General features: G+C 46.3%; 1 protein-coding gene across 1 annotated transcript in view; it reads left to right on the top strand.

Annotated features, from left to right (window-relative positions):
• BTBD11 (BTB (POZ) domain containing 11) overlaps nt 1-22,850 on the top strand; it is a 330,664-nt gene that overhangs the window by 280,811 nt on the left and 27,003 nt on the right. The window contains exons 7-12 of the mRNA XM_010853458.1: nt 1,034-1,123; nt 3,064-3,165; nt 5,131-5,224; nt 5,341-5,476; nt 6,125-6,345; nt 8,065-8,243. Of these exons, the coding sequence (XP_010851760.1) occupies nt 1,034-1,123; nt 3,064-3,165; nt 5,131-5,224; nt 5,341-5,476; nt 6,125-6,345; nt 8,065-8,243 (822 nt within the window). The remainder of the gene's footprint in view (nt 1-1,033; nt 1,124-3,063; nt 3,166-5,130; nt 5,225-5,340; nt 5,477-6,124; nt 6,346-8,064; nt 8,244-22,850) is intronic.

Raw genomic sequence — 22,850 nt, 5'->3', positions numbered from 1 at the left:
TGTTTCCTTGTACACACTCTCCAACTATTTATGTGTACCCTGTTAATCTTTTACTCTCTTTTGCTTGTTTTTCATTAGAGTTTAATTGGTTTTCTTCTTTATTTCAAAGTGCTCTTTACATATTAGGCATATAACCCTTTGTGATAATGTGACACATATGTCTCAATTTATTGTTTACCTCTTAATTTTGTTTATGTTTTCAATCTCACATCCTCAATGCTGTCAAGACTTTCTTTTGTGCTTTCTTCCATTACTTTTATACCTTTTAGAAACAGATTCAGTTAGATGTCTTTTATGGTTTTAATTTTTTTCTCTACATTTCTAATCAAACTGTAAATGATTTGGTGTATGGTATGAGATAAGGCTCTAACTTTAACACTTTCCCACATAGCTTTCTTCACAGCACTGTTTATTGAAAAATCCACCCCTTACTTCCTGTTGGTTATGGTACTTTGTAATAAGCAGGAATCATGGGCAAATATGGAATTCCTGAAAATCATTCCTCATTCTCTTGCCTTTTGCTTGTAAATGATAATGTCAAAGCAGATGAGTGCTGAGGTCATATTCAGAGGCACCAATTTCATTTGACACTGACCAGCAGGCCGTACAGAGCAAAGACGACACTTGTTAAATCCTGACAGAGAAAATGCCATGGAAACAGTATTTACCGATCAGATAGCTTAGGGCTGATATTACAGAATCCAGAAAGTTCCTAAGAGGTTTCAGTTAAACCAGCCACTTGTTTTAGCAAACACTCTTAGATCTGTTGCACCCTAAGACACACAAACAAACAAAATCCTCCAACTTAAGCCCAGATAAATGAAAAAAAAAAGACAATTTATGTTTCTCTTCTTGCTTTCATATTGGTTTTCAAAATATGGAGGATTGTAGGGCTGTACATTTACTTTAGAATGCTGGATTCGGAGAACAAGCGTAGTCTCTTTCACATGAGTAAGATTTTCCGTTTGTTATTGTCGAGTGACACAGCCACCTTGTAAACCTTCTCCGTTCTCTGGTTTTTAACTCACCGCAGGGCATGACCCCCCTGATGTACGCCTGTGTCCGTGGGGACGAGGCGATGGTTCAGATGCTGCTGGATGCCGGAGCTGACCTGAATGTGGAGGTGAGGGTACAGAGGGCTGCAGGGCCCCTGGGCCTGGCAGTCCCCGGGAAAGGCGAGCAAAGAGAGGGGGGCTTTCTCTCTTAAGAGCCACCACTGAGGGTGCTCAGTCCAGCAAATAGGTCAGACCAGCTGTTGGATTTCCTCCATCCATCCTGAGGCCCCAGCCCAACCAGACTCCAAGGAGCTGCCTACAAGCATTTTTCATTTTAAAACAACCCATGCGGCTGCACAGAGCTCTAACTTTTCCCTTGGCTCAGCAATACCGAGTCTCTGATCCTTCCCACTGATCCATTCCTCCTGGGATCCGGCAGAGAGAGCTCTCCCGAACCACCAGCCCTTCCCACTGCCAAATACAAAGCTGATCCACGTCCCCTGTGACCCCCAGATCTTCCACCCTCCCTCACCGAATACTGATTGGCCCACTTGGTTGGCCTGCTGAAGCCACGGGTCTTAAAGCTAATTGCAGAGCTTCCTCAAGGCCGTGTGACATAGTGGAAAGCATGCCCCCACAGGCTTCAGAATTTGATACGTGGGTTCAAATTCTGAAACTGCCGCATCTTAGTAACTTGCTTTTCTGCTTGGGCGAGTAGTTTCACCTTCCTGAGCCACAGTGTTTCCCTTTGTGAAATGGGAGAATAATTACACCCATCTCAGACAGTTGTTGGAAGAAATAAATATAGAGGAGCATCAGTTTGGAATTCAGTTAATATTGGTTCCTCCCTCAGGGCTTATGATAGGTGAAATTATACTTCTTGATCATATTCTGTGCTGTCTTAGGACCCACTCTCACTAAAAAGAGACATAAAACAACCGACTCTCTTCTAGCCGTTCAGAGGTTGGGAAGATTGATGGACTTGCTGAAGTGCTAACTCAGCCACTCCAGAAAACTTTTTTTTAGTTCAAAATTAGATGCTCTTGTAGTCTTAGTACTGTGCTTTAAAAAAAAAAATGCTTTATATTCATCTGAGGAAAACAGGCAGTAGATATGGTTTTGGATCCAAAACCATGTGGGATCTTATAGGTTTTCAAGTATTGGGGATTTTTGTTCCCTGCTATGAATCCCCAAGCACCGTGCAGATCCCTGCAAGAGCTCCTCAGTTTTGGGTCTCTGGTCCTCTAGCCCATCCCATAGCTCCCAGCTCAAGGTCCTTGCCTAGCCAGTGATTAGTGAACTCGACTCTTCTGAAAGCAGCAGACATCACAGCTGTATGGCCCCGGGGATGTTTGGAAGAAAAGCCATGGATGGGTGACAGGCAATCCCACGGGGCGCTAACCTGTCTGTCCTGCAGCCTGTATCTTGGTCTGGGGTGTTTTGAGGTCCCCATGTGGGAAGACCAATATCAGATTTTTCATTCGTGCCCAAGGAAGGTTTGTGCCTAGGTTTCCAGTAGCATGAGCGTCCTTGTCAACCAGGAAGCCAGCAGAAATATGAAATTAGGACAGTGTGGGAGGAGCTGTGACCAGGCAGTGATCTTTCTCCATCAGATGGGAGATGGTCTTGCTTGACTTGGAAGCTTGAAGCAGACCTCCCCTGGTGTGGGGTTTGCCACTGCCAAGAATTTCCCCTAAAGATGTGGATGTGATGGTGGCGGCCTCACCTGACATCCTATAGCTCTCAGAAGCCTGCCCTCCCTTAAGCAGGAAGAGGAGACAGGCAGGTGAGCTGGTTCACTGTAGCCACCATTACAATTTTTTCAAGACTCCTTCGAGGTGGTCAGCAGTCACCCATTTAACTCTCTTCTAATGAGCAGCAAAGGAGTTTTTGTTGTGCACAGAGGATATAAAGTCACTACCCTGTATGTCTCCAGCATTGCCCAAGGCGCCTTCCAGGACATCCTCTGTACATCTCTAGCCCGCGTGCCCAGCCACAGATAGGTCAGATTTGCTAGTCTAAGTATTGTGAAGGTTACATTTTGAAAATAATTTCAATTTGTTTATAGGTTGTCAGTACTCCTCATAAATATCCATCCGTCCACCCTGAGACCCGCCATTGGACGGCTCTGACTTTTGCTGTGTTGCATGGACATATTCCTGTAGTTCAGGTATTAACGTATTTCCCTATCCACATCTGACATTTAATTGTACCTCTTTCATTACGCAAATCTGTACCTCTCCCGGCATGCCTATTCCCCCAGAGATTCATATTGGTTAATTGCAATGAAATGCAGCACATTCATATCATATGAATGAAAATACTATATGGAATGATCTATATGGCCTGGCTTTAACCAATATGAACTTATCACATACCTACATGCAGCCTTACACACAGAGTGGCAAACCTACCAAGTTGTTCCCAATGGCTCAAGGGTGGGGCCTGAGCTATGATTTTGTGGATTTTTTTGTTTATACTTGTCATAACGTGAACCTAAGATGTGGCTGGTGTGAGACCTTAGAAACTTCCCTTAGGTGTGACCCCAGTGCTTGCATAGAGTCTAGGGGTTTCCAACCAGTGGAAAGAAGCAGCCGAGCCACCAAGGAAGTGGTTCCAAATGACACTTGCTTGGATCCCACTTATGGAGAATCCCACATAAGAGGTCTAGGGTAGGGTTTTCTTGTGTGTCTTCTGAAACAGATACCCGAATATGGAGAGATGTCCTCATCCAAGATCCTTTGGGCACATAAGTTGTTTTGCCCTCACCATTTCCAGTTGTTGTAGAGTTGGTATTCAATGGACAGCCATCCAGTATATTCTAGATCTTAAACTTGGTTCACTCTAGATCTTAAAACTTTACTTCATTGGAAAAAAGAGATCAGCACCCCCCAGTTCCCTGACCACATCTGGCCCCATAGTGAATGCTGAGTTTCAGGTACATCAGGAACTCCCCTCCTTTTATGTGGTCCAAGCCTCTTAGAATTACACAGAGCAGAAAATAGTATGTCAGGGACCCCTTGGCAATCTTGGAGTTCCATAGGAATCCTTTATTGTTTCCTAGGTCATGGGAATCCTTAACACACATCAAAGGCATGTTTCAGGAGGTTGAGTGTGTGACGTGTCACACCAAGAGCTGACTTCTGCCTGTAGAACATCATGACCAGCCCAGTCCTAGTAGAGGAATCTAAGAAAGAAGGGGTTGGAGGGTGGCCTAACGGATACGAATAACATCCCTTAACGTGCAGTGGCATCCCCAGCCTTTAAATCAGGAATAAGAGCAGCGGGCAGCCACACAAAGCCAAACGGAAGTCAGGTCACCTCTCTGCTGCAGGTGCACACATGATGGAGCGCCAAGTAGGCAGCCCCTCCTGACTATGCCCTCAGGTAGTCCTGTGCAGGTAAAACAGGCATTTCCCCCTCATTTTACACCAGCAGTGCTGACAGCACATCACTGTGAGACCCGGCATGGACAGAATCTCCATTTTTAGGAAGCCCAGATATCCTAAAGAATGCACAGAATGGAGTCATACGCAGCAGCACTCCTGGAAGCTCATTCTGCCACTTTATTCACTGATCTTGCTGGCCAGGAAGCTCAGCATTTGCTGAGCTGAGTTTCTAGGATGTTCCAGAAGGCATTCTTGTCCTGGTTGGCCCAGTGATCCCCAAAGTCCTTCAGAACTCTTAAGATTCTATGGTTCTAAGAGACCTCTCTAATACTCTGAGGCTTTTTGTCACTGATCCCCAGAGGAAGTTCTCTAGCAGTGTGGCGCCACGAACTTCTAGCTCAGTGCTTCTAGAAACGTTAATGTACATAGAAATCACCTGGAGAGCTTGTTGAAATGCAGATTCTAATCAGTTGTTCTGGGGTGGAGCCTGAGAACCCGCATTTCAAACAAACTCCCAGGGGATGCTGATGCTACTGTCCATGGACCACAATTTGAGCGATTTGAGTGGTCTGAGGCCCTAGGAGATGTGAGAGGCTCTCAGTTCACCCTCTGAGGTGCAGTTGCCCTCCCCCTGTGCACGTGGTCATGGACCCAGAGGACAGCAGGAACATTGGCACCACACTGATTTCCACCAGCTTTTCCTGGCATGTCCTTTAAACATCTCAATGGCCACTCTTCCTCCACAGCTCCTCCTAGACGCTGGGGCCAAGGTGGAGGGCTCTGTGGAGCACGGCGAGGAGAACTACTCAGAAACGCCCCTCCAGCTTGCAGCCGCCGTAGGTAAGAGTCTCTGATGCTCATCCCAGCCAAGGGGCTCCAGCACCCTGTCCCTTGATGTGTCTGTGACTGTGTGTTTGCTTGATTCTCTTATCAAACCCCCTTCTCTGGGCTTGCAGGAAATTTTGAACTGGTTAGTTTGCTGTTGGAGCGAGGCGCGGACCCCCTGATAGGAACCATGTACAGGAATGGAATTTCTACCACCCCCCAGGGTGATATGAACTCTTTCAGCCAGGCCGCAGCCCATGGACACAGGTAGGCTAGGATGGGCCATGAGGTCCCAAGTGGTGCTTGTTAAAAATGCAGATTCCCAGGCCTACCCCAGACTCACTGCATCTCTGGATGTGGGGCCCAGAGGCAGTCCAGGCCTGGCCAACTTCACACATTGCACGTCCACGGGTCCTTCCCCAACCGGCTTTCATCTCACAGATGTCACTCTTTGCCAGTGTTGGTCAGAGTTCATCACATCACCTGTTACGAAGTGAGAAGAATCCATTTAAAGAATAATAAAACCTCTCATGTTTGGTTACTTCCCATCTACATTTCCTTCAGGATTTACCCCATCAGATTTTACTACGCGCAACCCCAAATGAAGCAAATTCACCATGGGGGGAGTGCAGGCAGACTGTTAAAAAGGCAGAGTTCTAGAACCTTCTAGATATTTGGGGAAAGCACTTAGCCCAAGTCATCCTCAAGGAAACGCAGCCATCCCACCCCACCATCTCCTCCAGCCACAACCAGTAGTGCCCTGGTCACACCTCTGAAACCACCACCCCAGAGTTGTCCCGTTCTTCTTTTGTCCCACGTTGAGAGGGTTCCCCACATCCCCCGCCCGCCCCGCCCCACCCTGGCACAGCCCTTGCATCTCTGAGTGTCTTCCTCTCTGGGTTTACTGATTGACAGGAATGTGTTCCGCAAACTGCTCGCTCAGCCAGAGAAGGAGAAGAGTGATATCCTGTCCCTGGAGGAGATTCTGGCTGAGGGGACTGACCTGGCAGAGACAGCCCCGCCCCCCCTGTGCGCCAGCCGCAACAGCAAGGCGAAACTCAGAGCCCTGAGGGAGGCCATGTATCACAGCGCTGAGCATGGCTACGTGGATGTCACAATTGATATCAGGAGCATAGGTCAGTCTGGGGGCCTTCCACCACTGGGCACGGTGCATCCACCCAGCTCCAGGTCACATACCCACATGCGCGTGCACACACACACATATGCACGCACATACATGCACACACCCCTGTGCACACACCCCTTGCAGCTCAGGGAACTTCTCGTTTGCTGGTTGGAGCACTTCTGGGCTAAGGCCCCACATGGTCCCCATAGACAGCAGCATTCTGCCGGCCCCAGAAACCCATCCTCAAGGCACCCTTCCACGATTCCCAAACCCTGGACCCTGAGTTAGGAATCCGAATCACCTGGGGAGCTTGTCTGAATACAGATTGCCAGGCCCTACACCCAGAGGCTCTGCTGTCGAGGGTCTGGATGGATAAAGGCTGGAAATCTTTATATTTAACAATCATCCCAGGTGGTTCCCAGTGGTTGGAGAATCGCTGCCTGAGAGCACTCAGATCCATGAAGCAGCTGCTAGCATCAGCTAGGATGAGGGCATCCGGTCCCTAGTGGGACTCCCCCGACTACAGGAGCAAAGCCATGCCAAAGGAAAAGTTGGATGTCTCTCCCTTGAGCAGGCTAGCCCAGGGCCATCTCTTCCATGCATCTGGGGAATGGGCTAGCCCAGCCCTCACCCAGCTAATGGCACCAGCCCTGCCCAGAAACAGCAGGGCGGAGCAAGGGCTGCAAGCACAGGGTGTAGCAGGTCAGGCAGGCTGAGGCCTCCAGTGCTATTCTGGAAACTTGTCTCTCTCGGAGAGTGGCTGTTGAGTATGGGGGATATTATACCATTCCCCTGGCAGCCTGTGTAGCTGGATTCTGAGGCTCAAGACTCTGAATGGTGCATTTATAAGCAGTACCAGGTGCCCCAGCCTCACGGTGGGGGGAGAAGCGAGTCACAGCCATCAGCTGCTGGAGAGATTTCTATTAAGGGAGGAAGACCTGATGAAGTGCCTGCAGATGGAAATGTTTTGCACACGGCAGCGGTATCCTCCTGTGTCTTCATATTCAAATGGAAATGCCCTCCCTGGCCAGAGCAGCTGACAGTGAGATCCACTGTGGGTTTCACCAGCTTGAAGCTCTGGGCATGGAGGCAGAGGGGATGGGGAAGGAAGAGGTCAGAACTCAGAAGGCTGCAGTCTGCATTACAGTTTCAATATTCTACATGGTGATTATACTTTGTAAACTATGTAGCCCCTAATATGGAGAAGGCAATGGCACCCCACTCCAGTACTCTTGCCTGGAAAATCCCATGGACGGAGGAGCCTGGTAGGCTGCAGTCCATGGGGTCGCTAACAGTCAGACAACGACTGAGCGACTTCTCTTTCACTTTTCACTTTCATGCATTGGAGAAGGAAATGGCAACCCACTCCAGTGTTCTTGCCTGGAGAATCTCAGGGACGGGGCAGCCTGGTGGGCTGCCGTCTATGGGGTTGCACAGAGTCGGACACGACTGAAGCGACTTAGCAGCAGCAGCCCCTAATAACACGAGGAGTGTGTACAACTAGATACCCATAGTTAACGGACTCAAATTATGACCTTTAATTTTAACTTCTGCAAGTCTTTGGGAAAGAAGAAACAAAACAGCTCTGACTCTATGCAATGAAAGGCAGTCTCTTGGTCTCATGATCTGGTAATGTCCTCAGGAAAGGCCAGCTTCCACATAAAAACACGCCTTCTCCTCTGGTTGTTGTCTGCCCTCCCCTCCCTCACCCCGCCCTCCCCCTTTCCAGGTGTCCCGTGGACCCTGCACACGTGGCTGGAGTCTTTGCGGATCGCCTTCCAGCAGCACCGCAGACCTCTCATTCAGTGCCTGTTGAAGGAGTTCAAGACCATTCAGGAGGAAGAGTACACGGAGGAGCTGGTCACCCAGGGCCTGCCCCTGATGTTTGAGATCTTGAAGGCCAGCAAGGTACGAGAGGCTCCTGTGGGCAGAGAGCACAGCCGGGGGGTTCTGATCTTGGCCTTCCTGCCCCTCGGGTGGGAACCCTGCAGTCACTGCTCTGGTGCACTGGTCTGGTACCCTGGCTGCTTACAGCTGCTTGTGCGGCCACTCGCAAGGCACCTGCTCTGCTGAGCACATGTTCCGTCCCAGGCACTTGGGCACATGGGACAAAGTAAAGGATACCTTGCAGCCAGGGAACTTGCACAAAAGTGGGGGTGCTACAGCCCAAGGGTACCTGAGGTGGCTTGTGAAACAGTGTTAAATTGGGTGGCAAAGGCTCTGAGGAGTGTGGGAAGGTTGGGGGAAGGTGTCACTGAGATGCTGAGACCAGGGCGGGCCTGGACAGACAGTAGGACATAGGACATTGGGAATTCAAGGGGAAGAGGGAAATGGGTGTAACTGCCTTGGATGCAGACCCCACAGGGGTCCCTGGAAAGCCAGGCCCCAAGAAGGCTTTTCAGGTCTGAGGACAGCACGTGCCTAGCCCTTAAGGCTCACTCACCCATTCTTCAAGGGCCCCTGCGTTTCTGTTGACACTTCGTTCCCAGCATCGGGAAAATGCTGCAACCCCTGCACAACAGGTCCTTCTAAGACCTGTGGAGGATGTGAAGTGTCAGGGAATTAGGCCTCTGAACCAAAAGGGCTGCATGGATTTCCCTGCCAGAGGCGGGAGGGGAGTGTGGAGCAGCCTGCTCTGTAGGGTGTGGGGGACGGCCCACAGCAAAGCCCCGGCAACATGTCCTGCTGATTTCTGAGCCTCGGAGCACCTGGCCCAGAGTCCAGTGTGGGTCCCTTCAGTTATTCTCATTAGCACCAGAGACTTAGGGGCCCCTGTGGGCTGGATATGTGCCTGATGTCAAGCCCCACTTAGACCCAGAATGGGAGCAGGTGTGCCAGGCCTCAGGTAATGAGCCTCAGCGATGCCACTAAGAGCAGAACCCACTGGAAGCATTTCAAAACCAAACTCTCCCTGCCCCTCAGCCCTCACCCATCCCCCCAGCTTGAAAAGAAATAAATAGATAAGCCCTGAAATTACCTAAGAGGCCACCTTAGTGAAAAACATTGCTGGGTCTGTTCCCAGGCTCTGGTGTTGTAATTGGTTTTTGGTTTTTTTTTTTTTTTTTTTTCCTTCTATGGGCTGTAATGGGAATTCCAGAAATTACTAAGGCCTGCTGTGTATTAAGGAGACCTACTCTATGGATTTTTAAAGTAAATTTATTTTGAAGTATGGCATACATCAGGAAAGTGCCCAGGTCATAGCTGTGGAGTCTAATGAATTTTCACAAGGCAAACTTACCTGTGTGATCAGCTTCCGGACCAAGAAACAGAACCCTGCTAGCACTCCCGCAGGTGCCTTGGGTCCCACTCAACCACTACCCGCCCCCGCAACGAGCACCCAGCAGCAGCTGATGGCAGTAGCTAGAGGCCTAAAAGAAAGGAGGGAGGGGCCTTTGGCAGGAGACATGGACTGGAGCAGGCTTCCCAGGTGGCACTAGTGGTAAAGAACCTGCCTGCCAATGCAAGAGACTTAAGAGACGGGGGTTCAGTTCCTGGGTTGGGAAGATCCCCTGGAGGAGGGCATGGCAACCCACTCCAGTATTCTTGCCTGGAGATTCCCATGGATGAAAGAGCCCAGCAGGCTACGATCCGTGGGGTCGCACGGAGTTGGACACGACTGAAGTGACTTAACCCACACACATGCACGTGTACTAGAGCCTGCTCCGTCCAGCTGTCCTGATCTTGGAGGGGACGGGGAGCCAGGGATGGGGCAGGAGCACTCATGGTCAGGAGACGACAGTCTGGGAAAAGGCACATTCAAGAGTCAGGTTTGCCCTATATGATCAACAGGAAAGCCCATCTATGTCTGTAACATATATATATGAGTGTCCATATTAAATAGGTGGCTCAGTTGTAAAGAGTCCACCTGTCAATGCAGGAGATGCAGGTTCGATCCTTGGGTTGCAAAGATCCCCTAGAGAAGGAAAACCCACTCCAGTATTCTTGCTGGGATAATCCCACAAACAGAAGAGCCTAGCAGGCTACAGTCCATGAGATCACAGACAGTCAGACATGACTGAGCACATATGCACAACAAGGGTGTCCATAGCAATGTTACCTGTGATAGGAAAAAATTGGGAACACCTCCAATACCCATTAACGTAGAATGGGCAAATAAATTGTAAATTCACAGCATGCTTGGTACTAAGTCGTTTCAGCCGTGTCTGACTCTTTACACGCCTATGGACTGTAGTCCACCAGACTCCTCTGTTCATGGGATTCTGCAGGCAAGGATGCTGGAGTGGGTTGCCATGCCCTCCTCCAGTATATTCACTGCATGAAATAATAAACAAAAATGTTTTGTTTTTTTTAAAGTCAGGTTTTCCCTAACGGGGGAGAGGTGGGAATGGGGGTGGTCAATGGCAACCCCTACTGGTGAATTGTGGTATTTTTTTAACACCAAAAACATTTCGCATTGAGGTATAACCAATTAACAATAACAATTCGCTTTCAGGTGAATAGCGGAGGGACTCAGCCATACGTGTACATGTATCCATTATCCCCCAAACCTCCCTCCCATCCAGGCTGCCACATAACATTGAGCAGAGTTCCATATGCTATACAATAGGTCTTTGTTGGTTATCCATTTTAAATCTAGCAGTGTGTACATGACCTTCCCAAAATGGAAGCAACCTAAATGTCCATTGACAGACGAATGAATAAAGAAGATGTGGTACATATATACAATGGAGTATTATTCAGCCATTAAAAAGAGTGAAATAATGCCATTTGTGGCAACATGGATGGGCCTAAAGAGTGTCATAGTGAGTGAAGTAACTCAGAGAAGGAGAAATACCATATTACATCCCTTGTATGTGGACTCTAAGAAGAAATTACACAAATGAACTGACAGAAGGAGACTCACAGACTGTTAGGGACTTTGGGAGATGTGGTATTAATACTGACTCAGTTCAGTTCAGTCACTCAGTCCATGTCCAGCACTTTGCAACCCCATGAACTACAGCATTCCAGGCTTCCCTGTCCAGCACCAACTCCTGGAGCCTACTCAAACTCATGTCCATCGAGTCAGTGATGCCATCCAACCATCTCATCCTCCATCATCCCCTTCTCCTCCTGCCTTCAGTCTTTCCCAGCATCAGGGTCTTTTCCAATGATTCAGTTCTTTGCATCAGGTGGTCAAAGTATTGGAGCTTCAGCATCAGTCCTTCCAATTAATATTTAGGACTGATTTCCTTTACAGTTGACTGGTTTGATCTCCTTGCAGTCCAAGGGACTCTCAAGAGTCTTCTCCAACACCACAGTTCTACAGAGGGCAAAAAAGAGGTGATCAGTTTCTGGTGGCTACAGGGTGAAGTCAAGCATTCTCCAAGCACAATGATATTCCTGTGGTCAGAAGATGTCTGGAGAGAGATGATGGCAGAGAGTTGAGAAGGTGCTGCAAAGCTCTGCCCTCAGAAAGTATCCTCTTGGAAGGCATGAGTAGCAATGCATTGTTCCTGCTCTCTCCACTAATAAATTCGTGTTCAGATCATGTCTGCTGCTCTGTGTGAACAAACATCTGGTTCTATCAGAGTAGTGAACAAGAATATAGAATTCCTGTAATTATTAATAAATCTACTTTGTAGTCAACTCGGAGAATCATAGCCATCCGGTCAAGTGAAGCGGATGCTTTCTCCCCATCTTTGACGCGTGCTTGGTCAGATGTTACTTGACATCTGGTTGCAGATGTGCTTTTTTGCTCCCACTTCTATTCATTTATTTATTTGGCTGCACCAGGTCTTAGTGGCTGCACACAGGATCTTCGATCTTCGTTGTGGCATATGGGATCTACTTCCCTGACCAGGGATCAACCAGGGGACCCCTGCATTAGGAGCATGGAGTCTTAGCCACTGGACCACCAAAGAAGTCCCATCCCCACTTCTAAATTTTATCTTTAAATATCTAAAGAATTCAGTTTCTCTAGATTTCCCTAGGAGTAGAACAATGCAAATATCTAAAGAATTCAGTTTCTCTAGATTTCCCTAGGAGTAGAACAATGCAGTCATTGTTTAAAAATAGGTCTGTTCAAAGAGAGCTTCTGGCCATTTCTCGCATACATAATTCTTCTGGACATTTATCCATTCCATAGTCATGAGTGCCCACTAGGCTACAGCAGTGGTGGGATGTTCTTCACCCTCCTGGAGCTTACTGTGTCCAGGGAAGGGGCAGACCCACAGAAAGCAAGGACATAAATCAGCAAAAGAGGGTGAAAGCAAGATAAATGCTATGAAAAAAAAAATGATCTTGGACAATGATGTAGTCTCCGGGGGGTGGGGCAGGCAAGGTCTAATCTAGACAGGATGATAAGAAAAGTCTCCCAGAGGAGGTAATGTGTGAACAACCACCCAAGTGAGGAAAAGCTGCCAGCCACACACAGGCCTGGAGAAAAAGCACTCCACTCGGGGGGATCGGGAACCTGGAGGAGCGAAGTTACTGGTGGGAATGTGCCTGATGTGCTGGAGTGCCTGGAAGTGGAGGGACGCAGGAGGAAGTGTGAGAGGTGAAGTCAGACTGCGGGCCTTTCTCCAGGGTGCACTTGGGTTTTCCTCCACGTGCACTGAATAGAACACTACTGGGGACTTTAGCCAAGGGCGAGATGTGAACTATGCAGCTTTTTTTTTTTTCCCTTGTGACTTGTACACTTTTTATTTCCCCACTTTTTAAAAATTTACCTTGTGTAAATTAAACTTTTTATTTTGAGACAGTTGTAGATTTTCATGCAGTTGTAAGAAAACATACAGAGAGATTACTTTGCTTCCCCCACTGACAGTATCTTGCAAAATGACAGTTAAATGTCACAACCAAGATACTGACATGGTACTGTCAACATGCAGAAAATTTCCATCACCCTAAGGCTCCCTAGAATTGCTCTTTTTTTTTTTTGGCTTGGGGATCTTAGTTCCCTGACCAGGAATCAAGCCCAGGTCCCTTCCAGTGGAAGTGCAGAGTCTTAACCACTGGACTGCCAAGGAAGTCCTTCTTTTTTTCTTTTTTTTTTCATGTTGCTCTTTTCTAGCTACCCCCATATCCTTCTGCCCCAACTCCCTCTTTACGCTCCGGTAACCACTAATCTCGGAGAAGGCAATGGCACCCCACTCCAGTACTCTTGCCTGGGAAATCCCATGGACAGAGGAGCCTGGTGGGCTGCAGTCCATGGGGTCACTAAGAGTCAGACACGACCGAGCGACTTCCCTTTCACTTTTCACTTTCCTGCATTGGAGAAGGAAATGGCAACCCACTCCAGTGTTCTTGCCTGGAGAATCCCAGGGACGGGGGAGCCTGGTGGGCTGCCGTTTAGGGGGTCGCACAGAGTCAGACACGTCTGAAGCGACTTAGCAGCAGTAGCAGCAGCAGCAGCAACCACTAATCTGGTCTCCATTTCTCTAATCTTGTCATTTCAAGAATGTGATTTAAATGGAATCATACAGTAGGTAACTTTTTAGGACTGGATTTTTCTCACTCAGTATAATTCTCTGAAGGTTCTCCCAGGTCATCGCATGTGTTGGTAGTTTGTTTCTTCCTGTTGCTGCCTAGGACTCTATGGTGTGGCCTGATCGAAGTTTATTAACCACTCACCCACTGAAGGACATCTGAGTTGTTTCCAGTTTTGAGCTATTACAAATAAAGCTGCTATAACATTCCAGCACAGGTGTTTGATGTGAATATGTCTTCATTTCTCTGGGATAAATGCTCAGGAGTGCAATTTCTGGGTTGTATGGTAGTTGCATATTTAGTTTCTAAAGACGCTGCTGAACTGTTTTTGAGACAGGCTGCACCATTTTACATTCCCACCAGCAAAATATGAGGAATGAAGTTTCTCCACAGTCTCGATGTTTGGTGCTATTGCTATCTTTTTATTTTAGCCATTCTGTTAGATGTGTAAGTGGTATCTCATTGTGGTTTTAATTTGCATTTCCCTAAATGGCTAATGATGTTCAACATATTTTCATGTTTTTTTTTTTTTTTTGCCATCTGTATATGCTCTTCAGTGAAATGTCTGTGTCCTTTGCCTATGTTCTAATTAAACTGGTTTTTCACTGTTGAATGTTGAAAGTTCTTTGTAAATTCTAGAAAATAATCTCTTGTCAGATATATGGTTTGCAAATACTTTCTTTCTCCCACTCAGTAGCTTATCTTTTTATCCTCTTAACAGGGTCTTTTATAGAGCTTTTAATTTTAAGGAAGTCCAATTTTAGTTTTTCCTTCTGTGGAGATTCTGCTTTTGGTATCAAGTATCAGAACGCTTTATTGTCATTCAGTTGCTAAGTTGTGACTGACTCTTTGCAACCCCGTGGACTGCAATGCGCCAGGCTTCTCTGTCCTTCACTAACTCTCAGGGCTTGCTCAAACTCATGTCCATTGGAGTCAGTGAATCCATCCAATCATCTCATCCTCTGTCGCCCCCTTCTCCTCCTGCCCTCAATCTTTCCCAGCATCAGGATCTTTTCCAGTGAGTCAGCTCTTCGCATCAAGTAGCCAAAGTATTGGAGCTTCAGCATCAGTCCTTCCAATGAATATTCAGGGTTGATTTCCTTTAGGATCGACTGATTTGATCTCCTTGCTGTCCAAGGGACTCTCAAGAGTCTTCTCTGACACCACAATTCAAAAACATCAATTCTTTGGCTCTCAGCCTTCTTTATGGTCCAACTCTCACATCCATACATGACTACTGGAAAAACCATAGCGTTAACTGTATGTACCTTTGTAAGCAAAGTGATGTCTCTGCTTTTTAATATACTGTCTAGATTTGTCATAGCTTTTCTTCCAAGGAGCAAGCATCTTTTTAATTTTGTGGCTGCAGTCACCATCTACAGTGATTTTGGAGCCCAAGAAAATAAAATATCTCACTGTTTCCATTGTTTCTTCATCTATTTGCCATGAAGTGATGGGACTGGATGCCATGATCTTCATTTTTTGAATGTTGAGTTTTAAGCCAGATTTTTCACTCTCCTCTTTCACCCTCATCAAGAGGCTCTTTAGTTCCTCTTCATTTTCTGCCATTAGAGTGGTATCATCTGCAACTACAAAGTTGTTGATATTTCTCTCAGCAAGCTAGATTCCAACTTGTGATTCATCCAGCTGCTTTGCCTAGCCCAAATCTTGAAGGTCTCCTCCTCATTTTTTTTTCTAGAAGCTTTATAGTTTCATGTTTTACATTTAAGACTGTGGTTCATTTCATCTTGAGTTAATTTTTGCATGAGGTGTGGGACTTTGATCAAAGTTGCTGTTTTGTTTTTGCTTTGCCAGTGGAGGTTCACTTGCTCCAGCATCTTTGTTGAAAAGACTCTTGCGTCAATTACTTTTACACCTTTGTTAAGTCAGTTGGGCATATTTGTGTGGGTCTGTTCCTGGGATTTCCATTCTGTTCCGTTGATCTGTGTGTCTGTCACTCCATCATTACCACAGCTTTTTTTTTTTGATCCGTGCCATGTGGCTGTAGCTTAGTTCCCAGACCAGGGATCAAACCCGTGCCCTCTGCAGTAGAAGCTCAGAGTCTTTACCCCTGGACTGTCGGGGAAGTCCCCACGCACGGTCTTGATTGCTGTAGCTAAAAAATAAATCTTGAAATTGGGTAAATTGTTTCCTCCCGTGTTATTCTTTTATGAAATGAATTCATATTCTTTGCCTTCTATGTAAATTTTAGAACAAATTTGTTAGTTTGTGTCTTCTCTCTCTACTACTCTTCTGTCTTAAGTTATCTTTATTATTTGTTTCTTTGGGGTTTTTTTTCTGATTTTTTTTTTCTGACTTTTTTTTTTTTCCAGATTTTTTGGGTAGAAGCTTAAGATTTTTCCTTTTTTTCTTTTATGTACATTTGATACTATACATATCTTTCTCAGCACTACTCTGGCTGTGTACCATCGAATTTGATATGTTTTATTCTCATTTTCATTCAGTTCAGTGTGTTTTTTATTTCCCTTGGAACTTCCTTTTTGACTTATGAATTATTTAGAAATGTGTTATTTAGTTTCCAATTGTTTGGAGATTTTTCTCTTATCTTTCTGTTATTGATTCCTAGGTTGATTCCATTGTGGTCAGAGAACATTCTGTATTATTTCAATCCTTTTAAAATGTTGAGGGTGGTTTTATGAACCAGGATATAGTCTATCTAGGTATATGTTTCATGGGCACTTAAAAAGACTGGTTTTGGGAATTTCCTGGTGGTCCAGTGGTTAGGATTCGGTGCTTTCACTGGCAGGACCTGGTTTTAGGCGTCGGATCCCTCAGGGAACTTAAATCCCAAAAGCTGTGCAGCATGGCCAAAGGAAAAAGGACTGTTTTCTGCCATTGTTGACTGGGGTGTTCTGTAACTGTTGATAAGACCCTGTTGGTTGATGATGATGGTGAGTTCTTCCATATCCTACAGATTTTCTGTCTCATTATTTATTCCATCAGTTGAGAGAGGAATAGTAAAATCTCCAACCATGATTGTGGATTTGTCTGTTTCTTCTTTTGGTTCTATCAATTTTTGATTCACATATTTTGCAAATCTGTTGTTCAGTGCATGCACATTTAGGACTGCAACATCTTCTCCGTAAATTAACGCTTTTATCATTTTATAATGCGTTTCTCTCTTCTGCTAGTTTTTTTGCTCTGAAATCTACATTATCTAATATTAATATAGCCTCTCCTGCTTTCCTTTGATTAATGTTCGTGCGATATATATTTTTCCATCCTTTATTCTCAACTTCCCTGTTTTATTAGATTTGAAGTGACTTTCTTATAACAAGCATATAGTTGGGCTTTTCATCCACTCTTCCAATCTCTTTTAATTGGTATATTGAGACCTTTTATATTTTATTCAATTATCACTACTTTAGGGCTTATATCTGCCATCTTACTTTTTGTTTTCTGTTTGGTCTCTCTGTCTTTTCTTTTTCTGCCTTCCTGTGGACTACGTGAACATTTTAAAATCCCCTGCTGCCCTGGAGGCTTGAGCCTTGTGGCCCTTTGAGCTAAAAGCTCCAAGTTTAAATGTGTCACTCAGAGGAGAGTGTCCCCATCTGTCCCAGCACAGCCACCCCACCCTCTCCTGCTCCAGAAAATGGTGAGCCTCAGGCTTGGTTAATTCCATCTGCTGTCTTCAGGTTTGGGTCCAGAGTTAACCAAACCCATAGGTTAACCCAGTTCACTGCCTGAAACTGACCATCTCACCTCACCAGAGCTGTTAACTGAGACTGATGACAGCATGCCAGGGAAGCAAAGGGAATTATCACAACAACCTCACTGCTTGGAGGAGGCACAGAGAAGCATGCATAGCAGACACCTTGACAAACAGATGAGTTCAAGGACATAGTGATGAGTCTTCTCTGAAGGCTCTTGTCTCTGAAAGAGAAGCAGCCAGAAAGTCTTGGAAACAGCAGCATCTTTGGAGCTGGCATCACCATCATCCCTCACACAGTGCCCATCCCTCGGGACCTAGGCAGCACCTGGCACTTAGCAGATGCTCAATGAGTATTTGAAGAAAGAATTTATGAATGGATGAACGCATGGCTTAGTGCATGGGGGAAGGGGTACATTTGTGAAAACTTTGGGGGATGAATAAGTCAAGCCTACGGAACTGTTGGTGAACTGTCTTCTTTCCCTTTCTTTCCTGAATGTATAGTGCTTTCATCATTTCCCCATTTCCTCACTGGAGCAGATTCTTTTAATAGTATACTTCATTTTTGGAATGACTTTAGATTTATAGGAAAATAGAGAAGATAGCACAGAGAGTTCCCATAGAAGTCCTCACCTGCTTCCTATTATTAACATCCTGTGTTAGTGTGGTATGTTCATTGTAACAGTGAACCAACATGGATTTGTTATTGTTAGCTCAGTGTTAGTCGCTCAGTAGCGTCTGACTCTTTGCGACCCCACGGACTATAGACCTCCAGGCTCCTCTGTCCATGGAAGAATACTGGAGTGGGTTGCCATTTCCTTCTCCAATTGTTAGCTAAACCCCATACTTTATTGCTATTTTCTCCGTATCCAGTGTCTTTTTCTGCTCTGGGACCCCATCCAGGACACCGTGTTACATTTAGTTGTCATACCTCTTTAGGCCACTCTTGGCTGAGACAGTATCCCAGCCTTTCCTTGTTTTTTCCTTGTGTGTGTTGGTTTTTTAAGATTTTTTTGTGTGGATAATTTAAGTCTCTATTGGATTTGTTACAGTATTGCTTCTGTTTTATGTTTTGGTTTTTTGGCCCTAAGGCATGTGGGAATCTCAGCTCCCTGACTAGGGATCCCCTGCACCCCCTGCGATGGAAGGTGAACTCTTAACCACTGGGCCTCCAGGGAAGTCCCAGACTTTCCTTGTTTTTGATGACCTTTTTTGGGAAGTGTTGGTCACTATTTTATAGGCTGCCCCTCTAGTGGAATAGGCATTGATTGTCTCATGATTTAGACTGAGGTCATGAGTTTGGGGAGGATAACCTCAGAGGTAAAGTGCCTTTCTTATCACATCAAGGGTACATGTTATCAGTGTGACTCATCACTGGAGAAGATGACCTTGATCACCTGGCTGACGCTGTGTTTGCCAAATTTCTCCACTGCAAACTTACTCTCCCCTTCCTCTCACTTTCCAGACTGTGCTCTTTGGGACCAAATCACTATGTGCAGCCCTGACATCGGAGTGGGGAGCTATGTGCCTCCTAGATAATGTCCAAGTGTTTGAGGATTGTCCCTTCAGAACAGGTGGCCTTTGTCTTTACTTTCTCGGGTGATACAACACATACTGAAGTGAAGAAGCAGGGCAAGCTGTGAGGTCCTGGAGAGACGGGATCTTGCTTTGTTGCCCCTAATATGTCTCCTTTCACAGTGCAGGTCACCTCTTAAGATGCTGAATAAGTACCTATTGAATTGAATTAAACAACCACCACCACTACCATAAAAGCCCTATGAAGGGCCCGGTTGCTCGGGCTTCTCCCTTTTTTTTAATATTTTTACTTATTTACTCATTTATTTATTTTTGGCTGTTCTGGGTCTGCATCGCTGCTCGCAAGCTTTCTCTAGCTGTGGATAGGGTGGGGGCTATTCTCTAGCTGCGGTGCACGGGCTTCTCATTGCAGTGACTTCTTTGTTGTGGAGCACAGGCTCTAGGCTTATGGGTCCAGTAGTTGTGGGCACAGACTTAGTCGCCCTGTGGCTTGTGGGATCTGAGTTCCCAGACCAGGGATTGAACTTGTGTCCCCTGCATTGGCAAGTGGATTCTTAACCACTGGGGCACCAGGGAAGCCCCCAGGCTTCTCCTAAGGGTCATCAAGTCCAGAAAGGGCGTCTTCATTCCTTCCTAGAGTTGATGAGACAGGGGCTGACTCGCCAGCAAGGCTCCTGAGACAACCCTGGGCACAGGTAGTGAGTCCAGCACCATTTGTCAACACAGCTTGCACAGAGCATTTTGCAGGTCACCATCTCCTCTTTCACGTGACGTGCAAGTACTCACTGGGCATCCCTAATATGTCAGACTCCCTGGGGTCATAGGGATGACAAAATAGAGTCCACCTGAGGCAAACGCTAGTTGAACTATATTAGTTTCCACTGCCACAATAACAGTGACTATGATTTAGAGGCTGAAGACAACACCCGTGGTTTCCACGGGTCAGAAGTCCAGGCACAGGGTCTCAGCTAGGCTCTCTGTTTAGGGTCACACAAGACCAATATCGAGGTGTCAGCGCTGGGTTCCTTCCTAGACACTTGGGAAGAATCCACTTGCAACCTTATTCGGGTTTGGGTGGAATTCAGTTCCTCATGGTTGCATTTCTTTGTTGAGGATCAGCTAGGGGGTCATATTTTTTCCCAGTGTCAAGGCCTGCATTCCCTCTCAAGCTTATCATGTGGCCCCTGCTGTCTTCAAGCAACAGTTCATCAAGTCCTTCTCAGGCTTCCAGTCCCTCTGACTTCCTCTTCTCCTCCATCCCTTCTGAATTTTTCATGCATTTTAAGTGCTTACGTGATTACACTGGGCCCACACAGATAATACAAAGTAATCTCCCTCTTTTAAGGGCAACTACTTAGTGACCTTAATTACTGCTGCCAAGTCCCTTTTGCCCTGAAAGAGAACAGATTGACGGGCATGGTATCTCATCATGCTCCTAGTCCCAGGGGTTAGGGCATACCGTCTTCTAGGGCAGTGGTTCCCAGCCGTTTTTGGCATCAGGAGCCGGTTTCATGGGAGACAGTTTTTCCATGGACTGGGAAGCGGGAGGGAATGTTTCAGGATGATTCGAGCACATTACAATCATTGTACACTTTATTTCTATTATGTTGGCTCCACCTCAGATCATCAGTCATTAGATCCCGGAGGTGGGGGACTGGGGACCACAATTTTGCCTACCACCCGGTGCTTCTGCAACATCAGTGTGCATGGGAGTCACCTGCAGAGCATGTTAACGAGGATCTGATTCAGTGGGCCTAGGGTGAGAGTCCGTTTCTCGAAAGCTCTCATGCTGGTCAGTGAAGCATATTTCTGTGATCAGGCTTTGTTGTTTAGTCGCTAAGTTGTGTTCAACTCTTTGCAGCCCCATGGACTATAACCTTCCAGGCTTCTCTCTCCATGGGATTGTCCGGGAAAGAACACTGGAGTGGGTTGCCATTTCCTTCTCCAGGGGATCTTCCCGACCCAGGATTACACCCAAGTCTCCTGCGTCCCCTGTATTGGCAGGCAGATTCTTTACCACTGAGCCACCAGGCAAGCCCATGGCTAGGCTTTAAACCAGAGGAAATTTACAGTTGCCAGCTGAGGTCAAACCTAAGACAGAATTTCAGGACATTACACTTGTGGTTCTCAAACCTAATGGGCATTAGAATCAGCAGAAAACTTGTTAAAATGCTGATTGCTGGGCCCCACCCCCAGTGTTTCTGAGTCAGAGGTATGAGATGGGATCTGAGGGCATGCATTTCTAACAAGCTTAGGCGGTCTGGGGACCACACTTTGAGAACCACTGCTGGAACCATGAGCCAGTTGCTTTGTGAGGGTTAAGTGAGAGGAGCAGGTAACACCTTCTGTCAGAAGGCCTTCATCTTTGAAAGCAAAATCCCTTTTTCTATCCAATATAATTGCCTCCTCTTGGGCACCTCTGTGCACTCCATCTGAGGTAACATGGTGTCTTGTAGGATCAAAGGGTTGGATTTCTTTTCATTTGTTGAACTGCAATCCCTCTCTTTCAGGAACACAGTGAAGTAGATTCAAGCATAGCTTGAACTGATAACATCATTAGTAGTCCCAAACCTATCTTTTTAAAATCAAAAATAGCATTTATTGCATTTATGTACAAATCAAAAATAGCATTTATTGCATTTATGTACAAAGCAACACTTGTTTATTGTAAAAAGATATATATATATAGATATATAAAAGAAGAAAACATCATCGTCCCACCCAAAGGTAGCTACTCTGTTTTCCAGACCTTTTTCTATACCTATCAATCCAAATATATATGTAGGCTTTTATTTCCAAAACTACGTGGTACAAACTGTGTTGTAACCTACTTTTCTTAATATATTGTAAATACCGAGCTATCTAACCACTGTTTTTAGCCCCTGGTTTCAACCCCGTTCACCCAATAAAAAGCATCCAAAATACGCTATGACTCCTGGCTTCCCTCCTGCACACCTGCGGTTGGAGGGAGATTAATGGACCAGCGTGGGCCCAGTAGGACAGGAGGGAAGGGTGTGAAGGACGGAAGCTGATCAGAAACAGGCTCCCAGAGTACTGGAACAGCCGTAGTCTTGCATCGCAGAACTATTCCTCCAAAACACACACATACTTTTTTTTAGGAGAAAGTGATTCAGCTGAGCACTTCTGGATCCAGAAATGCCTCAGCACCATAATCAAGTACACAGGAAAGCTAAATCAGGAGCATTTGTGTCTTGATGGTGGAGAGTGCGGGCACAGGACCAGAGGGCTTCCTGCTGCCATTTTTAGGCTAATTATCTGCTACTGGAGAAGGCAATGGCACCCCACTCCAGTACTCTTGCCTGGAAAATCCCATGGACAGAGGAGCCTGGTAGGCTGTAGTCCATGGGGTCGCTAAGAGTCAGACACGACTGAGCGACTTCCCTTTCACTTTTCACTTTCATGCATTGGAGAAGGAAATGGCAACCCACTCCAGTGTTCTTGGCTGGAGAATCCCAGGGATAGGGGAGCCTGGTGGGCTGCAGTCCACGGGGTCGCACAGAGTCAGACATGACTGAAGCGACTTAGCAGCAGCAGCAGCAGCATATACCCTAAGATCATGGCATCTGGTCCCATCACTTCATGGGAAACAGATGGAGAAACAGTGCAAACAATGTCAGACTTTCTTTTTGGGGGCTCCAAAATCACTGCAGATGGTGATTGCAGCCATGAAATTAAAAGACACTTACTCCTTGGAAGGAAAGTTATGACCAACCTAGATAGCATATTCAAAAGCAGAGACATTACTTGTCAACAAAGGTCTGTCTAGTCAAGGCTATGGTTTTTCCAGTGGTCATGTATGGATGTGAGAGTTGGACTGTGAAGAAAGCTGAGTGCCAAAGAATTGATGCTTTTGAACT

Source organism: Bison bison, unplaced genomic scaffold (genome assembly GCF_000754665.1).
Source record: "Bison bison bison isolate TAMUID 2011002044 unplaced genomic scaffold, Bison_UMD1.0 scf7180017864327, whole genome shotgun sequence".
NCBI lineage: Eukaryota > Metazoa > Chordata > Mammalia > Artiodactyla > Bovidae > Bison > Bison bison.
The sequence above is the reverse complement of the archived record's forward strand: the minus strand, read 5'-3'. Positions and strand labels throughout refer to the sequence as shown.